At 40.8% G+C, this 12,290-nt stretch overlaps 1 protein-coding gene across 3 annotated transcripts in view; it reads right to left on the bottom strand.

Moving 5' to 3' along the window:
- ifih1 (interferon induced with helicase C domain 1) overlaps positions 1-3,727 on the bottom strand; it is a 141,491-nt gene extending 137,764 nt beyond the window's left edge. For all 3 annotated transcript variants that reach the window (XM_028806397.2, XM_028806398.2, XM_028806399.2), the window contains exon 1: positions 3,135-3,727. In XM_028806397.2, coding sequence (XP_028662230.2) covers positions 3,135-3,581 — 447 coding nt within the window. In that variant the 5' untranslated portion in view covers positions 3,582-3,727. The remainder of the gene's footprint in view (positions 1-3,134) is intronic.
- Between the last annotated feature and the right edge of the window lie 8,563 nt (positions 3,728-12,290).

Raw genomic sequence — 12,290 nt, 5'->3', positions numbered from 1 at the left:
TATCCCTCAAGGGTCAGTTCTCGGTCCAATCCTCTTCAACATCTATGTGCTCCCATTAGGTGAGATTATTCGTCGGTATGGTCTGAGCTTCCACTGCTATGCTGATGACACACAACTTTATGTAAATGCTGATGCAATTGCAACATCTTCACCTGTTGCGCTGACTGACTGCATTCGGGAAATCAATCATTCATCTTCGTAACATTGCTCATCTGCATTCTTTCCTCAGTGTGAAAGATACTGAAACACTCATTCACGCTTTCATCACTACCAGTCTGGACTATTGCAATGCTTTGTTTTATGGCCTCTTGACTAAATATATCAATAGATTACAATATGTTCAGAATTCTGCTGCTCGTTTACTTACACACACTAAAAAATCTGCTCCCATCACTCCTGCCCTTTATGATTTACATTGGTTAACAGTTTCTTCAAGAATCAACTATAAAATTATTCTTCTCACCTTTAAAGCCCTTCATGGTTTAGCCCCTCATTATCTGTCTGAGCTGCTGCTTCCTTACACTCCTGCCCATGCGTTACGATCATCGGATGCTAACTTACTCACTGTACCTAAATACAGGTTAGTAACTATGGGTGGCAGAGCTTTCAGAGTGATAGCCCCTACAATTTGGAATTCTCTCCCTCTCTGCCTTCACGAGAAAAAATCTATTATTACTTTCAAACTTCTGTTAAAAACACATCTTTTCAATGAGTATTATTCTTTTTCATGTATGTAATTTCTACTGTCTTGTTAATGTGTGTATTCAATTGTAAAGTGTCCTTGAGTGTATGAAAGGTGCTACATAAATAAAATGTATCATTATTATTATCATTACATCACAAATACATCTTTACTGTGCAAAAAAAGAAGCCTTATATTAACCATTTCCAGGAGCGATTTTGACTTCTCTGGGCTCGGAGGCATCTGGGATGGACCATCACACAGTGGAAATGTGTATTGTGGTCAGACAAACCAGTATTCCAGATCTTTTTTGGGAGAAATAGATGTTGTGTGCTCTGGATCAAACACAAAAAGGTCCATCCAGACAGTTACGAGAAACAAATCCAAAAGCATGGTATGTGTGGTAAAGTGAGGTCCGTGGCTTTTTAGATTTTTAAATAATAATCGCTGCATTTGCGTCTTTGTGTTGGGGGGAGTGGGGGAGCATGGCGCGCAGTACCTTTGTGAGATACAGGAGTGGATGACCCTACACTTAGTGATTACTGATTGCCACCAACTGTGCCACGTCAGGCGATATCGTTTCCAGGAACATCCATACATTTTTCAACAAGACAATGCATATTCTACATACATGACAAAAGCAGGTAGAAGAAGAGAGTTATGGGTATTGGACTGACCTGCATGCAGTCCTGACCTGTCCCCAATAGAGAAGGTGTGGAGAATTTTGAAATGAAAAATGAGACAAAGATGACCCCATTCTGTTGCACACCTTCGCAGGAAGACTGGGACAAAACAACACCTGAAATGCTTCATCGTTTAGTCTCCTCAGTGCCAAATCATCTTTTAAGATTTGTGAGAAGGAATACAACAAAGTGGTAAATGCTTTACCATCCCAACTCTGTTTGGAATGTGCTGCAGGCCTGAAATGCAGGAATGGATGCATATTAATAAATGAAATGAGGTTGACCAGATAAAATATGAAATATCTTGAGTTCATACTGTCTGCAATGAAATAAAAGTCAAAGTAAATTTAAGAATCACTGCATTTGTTTTTCTTTTCTTTGGGGCTATATAAACAAAATGTATATATAAAATGCTAAGGTCAGTCTGTCACGCAATTGCTTGTGAAGAAATGGGGTTAGAATCTTGATCTTTGTCTTAATTGAAAGCTTATGACCTGATATGTTCTGGAAATTCTGGAAATTCAATAAATTCTAGGTAGCAGCAACCTGGTGGCCCTAAAGTATGGCAAAGTGGTCATGCATTTACGTCAAAGTAATCAAACAACAAAGGGATAACTACCATAATAGCCGAAAGAAAAAGAAGAGCAGTGACATCAGCTGAGCATCAAGTGAATCGCAGAAGGCAACAAAGTTTTGAAGAATAAGAAAGAATAAGAAGACAAGACACTAAAGCACATAAACAAGCAAGACATAATCCTGAAAATGGCCTGATATATTCTGGAAATTCAAAAAATTTTAGGTTACAGCAAGCTGGTGGCCAGAAAAATGTATTTTACTACAAGCACAGTCCCTGCAAGCCCATTTATTAATAATTCCACAGACCACAGATATGTCTAGAGAAGTCATTATCAAGTGTAATTATTGTTTTTATTGGTCATCAAACTTTATTAAATGTACAATATATAAAGGAAAGCAAAGTGACCTGTCATCATGTGTGTATGGCAAAGCAATCGGACAACAATGTTGGAGGATGAGAAACAATAAATCAAAATGCAGAAGCACTTAGTCAAAAAAGTATCCCTGAATGTTGAGCGATTGAGCAGCAGACAAACACAATGGCTCAAAGACATGCAAAACAAAGTACAGAATGCAAGAACGAGAAAGAGGCAAAAATGCACAACAATGGAGAAGCTCATCAAATTGTTGAAACTTCTGACCATATGAAATGATACTTTTTCATCCATACACCGATGTTTCTTTGGAAAGCACTACTTAGCAATGTTACATCAGCCCTGTGATCAATGTTAAGCTGAATTTTAATGCTGAAAAGAAAAAAAAAATGTTACCAATATACGTAGACAAGCTGCACTTGCTGTAGATCAGTCATCAGAAGTAATATATTAAAACTTCTAGAGAAATTGAATAGATAAACTATTTAGAAAACATAAGAAACAGCAGTAATTCCATATCTTTAACTTGGTATATACTGTACTCACATTTTATTTCAGGACCGTGTCCTTTACTAGTTATTATGTTTTTGTTTGAATTCAAATGATCCATGTCGGATTTTATCAGGATTTCTAAATACACTACACAGACTGAGCAGCAGGTGTCGCGCTATACATTAGCCATTAGAACTTGCTGATGTTTGTAAACTGTGACCAATTACAGAACATGTATTTGGCAATCTGTCCGCAACAAGCAGTACACTTAAAGAACACCTAAAGGTTTTTTTTTAAGGGGCTGGGGTTGACAAGTGATATACTCACATTTTGTTTGTCTTCCTCAGTTATAACCTTCCGTTCGTAACAGCTGAGGGCTACTGTTTTAGCCTCCATGTCTTTTAACGTCGAGAAAAGTATACCGATGAGCTTGACACGGTAATCGTTTTCAGCTTCCATGGATGCACTCGGGAGCTCAGCCGAAGGGTCCAAATAGACAGCCGCCTGTTTGTTACCCGCTTCTTTCAGAGCTGTGCAGAACTGCTGGCGCCAGCCTAAGGGACGCGGAGTGGGCATTGCCTCTATGATTGTCAGCAGCCTCTCTGTCCCACATATGCGGCCTTTATTGACGGTAAGTTGTTTCACTTCTTCCTTCTCCTCATCTCCGATGAAATTTATGTGATCGAGTACGGCCACGGGATTGATTAGCTTCTTGATCCTGTTTCTATAGCAGTCTTGTATGAAAGCCAGGAAGCGCTCGTCTTCGGATTCCATGTTCAAGATACCAGTTGAAGTCCTCAACCAAGATGATCAGTAAAGTAGGCTACCTGCGCAAGGTACAACTGCAGAGCAAACGAAGCTCTGACGGCGGACTGGACTGCCGCAGCTCTTTACAAGTGCGAGGGGGTTGGGAGTTTCAAGCGAAGACAGGCGCTTTCGGTTTCGTTTCTCTCAAATTTCTATACGTAACATTCAGAAATACCCCGTCTGGAATGTTTCAGATATCCCTGGGAAGTGGAAACAGAAATGAAAAAGCCATAAAAAGTATTGTATTCTTGGGAAAGTGCGAACCGAATGTTATGTAAAGCATGACATTTACTGACACGGGACAGAAAACGAAAATCTATTAGTCACAGAAAATTAATCATTTCTGAGTGAAAGTAACATAAAATAAATTATAAAAAGCGGCTTCATTCCAGTCAAGATCGCCATGTGGAAGGATGATTAGCAGCAACAATTCACGGACGGGGCACCACGATTCACTTGTTGTCAAGTTTGGGTTTTCTCATCCATATCTCCAAAAAACTGTCTGGTTAGGTTGGTTGGTGTACTATCATTGGTCGTACCAAAAATTACATTTTATAATATAACTGCGTTTATAGTCACAAATCAGATTTCCTGCCTTGCACCCGCTGCTGCTGAGAGGCATTGACCCCCAGTAACCATCAATTATATTAATTAGGTTTAAAAATATTACAGGATCTACTGGAAATAAGAGATGATTTTTAGACTAGTACAGTAAATGTCATTGCTAAAAATGAAATCCACTCATTTTTCAGTCTGTGGTGAGGACTGAATGGCAGGGACTAGTGGTGTAACTAGAATTTGATGGACCCTAGTGCAATAAATAAATAAATGGTTCTTCAGAATGATGCCATAAGGGTACCATTTTTGGTCTGCAAAAGAACCATCAATATGACCATTCCAGAAGGAAACTTTTATTTAGGTAGGTTCCATAAATTACCTTAAATATCCATATTACTAACCGAGAATGGTAAACCGGATGGCATGGACGCAGGGACACGGCGATGGGACCATGAGACGTACTGCGCAGGCGCGTCTCATAAACATCACGCGAAGTCTTATCCACCACGCACGAAGGAGTCACGGCCCAAAAACGAAAGAGCTCAACTGATGTGAATGAGTAATGAAGCAACAACGTGCCCATAGCTAACGACTACCGACACAGCCACACAAATAAGAGGACTCTGCGCTGCAGCCCAGATTCAAACGGAAGAGGCTACGGAGGCCCCACGGGTCCATAAAGTACGGAAGGCGCAGGCTTCACCGCCATATTGTGAGTGGCACCACTGCGAAGTGAAGTAAACGCGCGTCTGAAACTGCGGAAGCAAAGCAGGTACGGGTTCAAAACGAACGAGCTCGACTGACGGATATACAAACAATGTATTTCAGGATGCCCAACGCCGGGGGTATGCGAGCGAAGCGAGCGGGGGCGGAGCCCCCTTGTAATAACATCCATCCATCCATCCATTTTCCAACCCGCTGAATCCGAACACAGGGTCACGGGGGTCTGCTGGAGCCAATCCCAGCCAACACAGGGCACAAGGCAGGAACCAATCCAGGGCAGGGTGCCAACCCACCGCAGCCTTGTAATAACAGATTTGTGAAATAGCAATGGGTTCCTGATTTTAAAGAGGACTCTTCCTGCATACTATAACACAGGCTCAATTCAAGTTTTCTTGATCTCTGTTAATGTCCTGCTAGTTACCTATTATATATTAAAGATTTCTGTTCTGTCCACTGTGGCAGATGATTGGGACCCTACCCAGCTGGGACACCCCTGTGATTGAAAGACCGCTGGAGAGTACGTATTCGGGGCAATATCTCCCTCGGAATACGAGAGGGAAAACCCCCTGGATTGCATCGGGGCCACAGGCTTGGAGCTTGGAAGCTCAACCCTGCTGAGGCCCGTGGTCACCACCAGGGGGCACTTGGGAAGTTCCAAAGCCCTGGTCTGCAGCACTTCTGCCTCACCCGGAAGTGCTGCCAGAAGAGGATCCTGGTGTATATGGAGTAAGTCCGCAATATGACCAAACAGCACCTGCAGCACTTCCAGGTGCAGTATAAAAGAGGCCGCCTCACTCCGTTCAGGGAGCCAGAGTTGGGGGGAAGGTGGACAAAACTTGCGAGGAGAGGAGTGGAGGCAGCAGAGTAAGAGAAACAGAGAGGAGAAAGTTGCAGAAAGGGAAAAGCAGAAGGGACTGAGCGTTGTTTGTTGGGGATTTGTGCACTGTGTGCTGAAAGGAAATAAAAAGAAGAAAATAAAAGCATGTTGCTTTTGGACTTGTGTCACTGTGTCTGTCTGTGAATACCAAACCATATATTAGAAGCCCTTACAAAGCCCAAAGGGCCAATTTCATATGCAGAGAAACCTCCCTAGAATGAAATGGTTCTTTGTCGAGCAACGTCCTCCCATCAGCCCCAGCACTCCCCTCCTGTCAGATGGAATGATTTTGTTTATATAGAGTAAGCTTTATGGAATTGTGGGAATGATAAATATTTTAGGCAAGTTATTAATACAGTAACAACACCCACATGGTCACCCCCAGGCCCATGGACCCCAGTACAATGGCCACACAGATGCACCTCGACAATGTTACTTTGTTTAAGTTTAGAGATGACAACCTACCTAATCACCTACATGCCTGGGATGTGGAATGAAAAGCAGAGTACCCAGAGAAAACCCACCAAAACAGAAACATACAGAAAGAACACAAAGCCACCTGGCCCGAATCTGAACCCAGTATCCTGGAGTTGTGTGGCAGCATTGATGACTACTGCAGTGCAGTACTGCTAAATGGATGCTTTTTTCAGTATTTTAACTTTTTATCACTTTTCCTACTTAGAGTTCTTTGCCGTTTCATACAGGAATAGTGTTTGATTTCCAAAGCTACTCTTGATTGTTTGTATCAATCATATTTCCTTGCACTAAAGGGCCTTCCTCTCCAGCTTTTTGTGTTTATAGTTGCTATTTGATTATGTTAGTTGCTTTGTATATTTATACTGTATTGTAAATTTATTTGCTTTGTAACACACCTTCAAATGAGGCATGTTGGAAATAGCGCAATGTGAGACTGTAAATCATAGGAACAGAAACTTACTGACTTTTCAAATTTAGAAAACTACACTTCTGTGTATTTTACTTACCCTGTGTAGTTCATAGAGATGGCTGAGAAAAATGTTTAAACTCAAGTCTTCATGGAGAGTTGAGTCAACAGAGTTTCTGATATAATATGCATCTATGGTGATCAACACTGGACAATAACAAACAATATCAAAAATGTCCAAAAAAATTTTTGCGTTATGCATGTCACATAATGCACATGTCAAGTCATCCAGTTGTATGCTTACAGTGTCTCAAACTCATGTATTGTTAAAATAATATCGCTAAATAAACCACTTCTGGAAAATGAAGAATGAATGAAAATGAAACCTGCTCAGACACTCACTGTTACATTTACAGTCATAGTAGTAAATCCCAACTGGAGTACCTTGGGATTATTTGGCGGCAGTCTATGAATCTGCATGGGAGAATTGACCTACTTTTTAAAGCATATCAGATATGCATAAGTATGGGGCCAAGTCTTTTCCTGATAAAAAGTTTCACTCATTCTTCACTAACATTTAATCTTTAGTTTTCCATGTCTCACTCTTTTTGTTGGCATCATGTGAAGCGTAGTGTTAGCCAATGAATGAGCTGAGCTGTTATTGTGCTGGACTCCTGACCAGTGAATGAAGGGGAAGATGGTTCTTCAGTTGAAACATTTCAAGTGCATCTGGGGTGTGAGAAAATAATTTAGAGGTAACAGTACTTAAGTATTTTGGTTTGCAGCGCACATTGAAATATGTAATCATTTGTTTTAAAATGCCATGAAGGGAGCTACTGAAAGAGTTAAAAGGTTGATGTAATATACAAAGTGTACCAAGGGATGATTAAGAGATCAGCAAATGTCCTGAAAACAACAAAACTGGACAGTTGTTACACACACAGAAATCTCAAGGGTGATAGTGTTGTAGAAAAAATTTTCCTCCATTTTCAAATAAGTCATTCACGGAGACCAGATGAGAATGCAGAACAATTCTTTATTTGAACCATAGGTATGCACAAATGTCTCAGTCCATGGAGTGAGCATTTCAATAATACAGGTCTTTTTGCTTTTATGATTTTCTACTACCATTACCTCATCTAATACATCACATCATCTGACTCTTATTATGCGTAGCTTTATTATTTCATCCAATCAACTAGTGCAACCTGAATTTTCTGACTCCTTTCAACTCTTCCATTTACCTGAATGTTGCTTTGCTAATAGGGGTGATTTGAGGATTGTACTATTGATCTTAGCACCGCCTCATAGGAGGGGTCTTTGGGCTTTCCCATTAGTTTATCCTTGCTTTTTAGTCATTTACCACATTTATGACATTTTGATATCGTTTGATGTTATCTAGCATTGGTCATCATAGATGCACATTATATCAGGAACCTTGTCTTCTCTATTCTGCATGAACACAATATTTTTTTTTTTCTCTGACATCACTACAATGGGTAATTAATGTATTAAAAATTGTGAATTCCTAATGCTGTAAATGCTATACATTGGACTATGACAGGATTCTTCTTAATCCCTAATTCACTTTAAGGCTCTCAAGACTTCAGCAAGTATATTTGAAATTTATTTATTAAATAGAGATGTTTCAGGAGCATGCAAAGCAAGATGTTTTTCTTGCTCTGTAATCACAGACAAAGAACAAAGAACATTCTTTGTTCAGACAAACCTTTTATAGCTATGAATATAAAAGAGTATCTTTAGTGTATAGCTGATAACATGGAAACCACACCAATCAGCCACAACTTTAAAACCTCTGACAGGTGAAGTGAATTACATTGATTATTTCATTACAATGAAACCTGTCAAGGGCCAGGATATATTAGGGAGCAAGTGAACAGTAAGTTCTTGAAGGTGATGTGTTGGAAATAGGAAAAATGGCCATGCGTAAGAATCTGAGCGACTTTGACAGGGGTCAAATTGTGACACTTAGATGAGGATCAAAGTTTCTCCAAATGGCAGGTCTTGTTGGATGTTCATGGTATGCAATGGTTAGTTCCTACCAAAATTGATCCAAAAAAGGAAAACCCGTGAACTGGAAACAGGGCCATGGGCACCCAAAATTTATTGATGCACATGAGTAGCGAAGGATAGCCCAACTGGTCAGGTCCTACAGATTAGCTACTGTAGCATAACTTGCTGAAAAACATTATGCTGTTCATGAGGGAAAGGTGTCAAAACACACAGTGCATCATATACAGTTAGGTCCATAAATATTTGGACAGAGACAACTTTTTTCTAATTTTGGTTCTGTACATTACCACAATGAATTTTAAATGAAACAACTCAGATGCAGTTGAAGTGTAGACTTTCAGCTTTAATTCAGTGGGGTGAACAGAACGATTGCATAAAAATGTGAGGCAACTAAAGCATTTTTTTAACAAAATCCCTTCATTTCAGGGGCTCAAAAGTAATTGGACAATTGACTCAAAGGCTATTTTATGGGTAGGTGTGGGCAAGTCCGTCGTTATGTCATTATCAATGAAGCAGATAAAAGGCCTGGAGTTGATTTGAGGTGTGGTGCTTGCATGTGGAAGATTTTGCTGTCAACAGACAACATGCGGTCAAAGGAGCTCTCCATGCAGGTAAAAGAAGCCATCTTTAAGCTGCAAAAACAGAAAAAACCCATCTGAGAAATTGCTACAATATTACGAGTGGCAAAATCTACAGTTTGGTACATTCTGAGAAAGAAAGCAAACACTGGTGAACTCAGCAACGCAAAAATACCTGGACGTCCACGGAAGACAACTTTGGTGGATGATCGCAGAATCATTTCTATGGTGAAGAGAAACCCCTTCACAACAGCCAACCAAGTGAACAACACTCTCCAAGGGGTAGGCGTATCGATATCCAAGTCTGCCATAAAGAGAAGACTGCATGAAAGTAAATACAGAGGGTGCACTGCAAGGTGCAAGCCACTTGTAAGCCTCAAGAATAGAAAGGCTGATTGGACTTTGCTAAAGAACATCTAAAAAAGCCATCACAGTTCTGGAAAAACAGATGAAACCAAGATCAACCTCTACAAGAATGATGGCAAGAAAAAAGTATGGAGAAGGCGTGGAACAGCTCATTATCCAAAGCATACCACATCATCTGTAAAACACGGTGGAGGCAGTGTGATGGCTTGGGCGTGCATGGCTGCCAGTGGCACTGGGACACTAGTGTTTATTGATGATGTGACACAGGACAGAAGCAGCCAAATGAATTCTGAGGTGTTCAGAGACATACTGTCTGCTCAAATCCAGCTAAATACAGTCAAATTGATTGAGCGGCGTTTCATGATACAGATGGACAATGACCCAAAACATTCAGCCAAAGCAACCCGGGAGTTTATTAAAGCACAGAAGTGGAAAATTCTTGAATGGCAAGGTTAGTCACCTGATCTTAACCCAATTGAGCATGCATTTCACTTGTTGAAGACTAAACTTTGGACAGAAAGGCCCACAAACAAACAGCAACTGAAAGCCACTGCAGTAAAGGCCTGGCAGAGCATTAAAAAGGAGGAAACCCAGCATCTGGTGATGTCCATGAGTTCAAGACTTCAGGCTGTCATTGCCAGCAAAGGGTTTTCAACCAAGTATTAGCAATTACCATTTAATTTCCAGTTATTTAATTTGTCCAATTACTTTTGAGCCCCTGAAATAAAGGGATTGTGTTAAAAAATTTTTTTAGTTGCCTGACATTTTTATGGAATCGTTTTGTTCACCCCACTGAATTAAAGCTGAAAGTCTGCACTTCAACTGCATCTGAGTTGTTTCATTTAAAATTCATTGTGGTAAGGTACAGAACCAAAATGAGAAAAAAGTTGACTCTGTCCAAATATTTATTGACCTAACTGTATGGGGTTGCATAGCTGCAGACCAGTCAAAGTGCCTATGGGGACCCCTGTCCATAGCCAAAAGTACCTACAATGGACACATGACCATCAGAACTGGATCACAGAGCAATGGATAAAGGTGGTCTGGTCTGATGAATCACATTTTCTTTTGGACGGCTGGGTGAGTGTTCATAGTTTACCTGGGGAAGAGATGGCAGCAGGATTAACAATGGAAAGAAGGCAAGCCAGCAGAGGCAGTGTGATGCTCTGGGGAACCTTGTTTCCTGGTATTCAATTGGATATTACTTTGACATGTACCACCTACCTGAAGATTGTTTTAGACTATGTACGCCCCTTCATGGTAACAGTACTCCCTGATGGCAGTGGCCTCTTACAGCAGGATAATACACACTGCCACACTGCAAAAACTGTTCAGGAATGGTTTGAGAGAACATGACAAAGAGTTCAAGGTGTTGACTTGGCTCCAAATTCTCTAGATCTCAGTCTGATTTTGCATTTGTGGGGTGTGCTATAAAAAGAAGTCTGATCAATGGAGGCCCCACCTCGCAACTTAGAGGACTTAAAGGATCTGCTGTTAACAGTTTGGTGCCAGACACCACAGGACACCTTCAGAGGCCTTGTGTCGTCCATGCCTTAATGGGTCAGAGCTGCACTGGCAGCACAAAGGGGGCCTACACAGAATTAGGTGGGTGGTTTTAATGTTGTGGCTGACTGGTGTATATGCAAATATATTTACAGTACTAAAGGTAGGATGGTCCAAACGTGAAGAATGGAATACATTCATAGTGCTGAGAACCAAGGTCAGAGGCTGCTTCCTAGAGAAGTGTCTGAATACTTTAAATAGATAAACAAACACCAGTATAAAGCACCTTTGTTATACAGATAATCCTATGGCATCATTTAAAGGCTAAGTTGAACACAGTTGTATTTTTAGAACAATACTTGCTTATTTAACACAGATAAGAAAACCTTGTGAGCCTAAGAGTTCATGATGCTAAAGGATTATAAAAAGATTTTCACCATCAGTCTCAGCATTTAAATCGAGACTGAGGCCTCAATATTTTCACATAGTGCTCACTTGTCTATGCTACTGCTGAGGTTGTTCACATTGCTTTTTAAACAATGGAGCAATTGCTTAGCCTGTCTTTAGTAAGACTTTACCATTTTCCTTGTCTTCCCAGCATCTTGTGTTGCACTTTGGTGGGTTTCAAGTGGATACATTGTCATCAATGTATGATAAATGGATGATAAATTAGACTGGACTGCCAATACTGATGCTCTGTGTAAGAAAGGACAGAGCCGGTTATACTTCCTTAGAAGGCTGGCGTCCTTCAACATCTGCAATAAGATGCTGCAGATGTTCTATCAGACAGTTGTGGCGAGTGCCCTCTTCTATGCGGTGGTGTGCTGGGGAGGCAGCATTAAGAAAAAAGACGCCTCATGCCTGGACAAACTGGTGAGGAAGGCAGGCTCTATTGTTGGCATGGAGCTGGACAGTTTGACATCTGTGGCAGAGCGACGGGCGCTAAGCAGGCTCCTATCAATTATGGAGAATCCACTGCATCCACTAAACAGTGTCATCTCCAGACAGAAGAGCAGCTTCGGCGACAGACTGCTGTCACTGTCCTGTTACACTGACAGACTGAGAAGATCGTTCCTCCCCCAAACTATGCGACTCTTCAATTCCACCCGGGGGGGTAAACATTAACATTATACAAAGTTATTGTCTGTTTTTAC

Source organism: Erpetoichthys calabaricus, chromosome 8 (assembly GCF_900747795.2).
Source record: "Erpetoichthys calabaricus chromosome 8, fErpCal1.3, whole genome shotgun sequence".
NCBI classification, from domain to species: Eukaryota; Metazoa; Chordata; class Cladistia; order Polypteriformes; family Polypteridae; genus Erpetoichthys; species Erpetoichthys calabaricus.
Note: the sequence above shows the minus strand (reverse complement) of the source record. Positions and strands in the feature narration are given on the sequence as shown.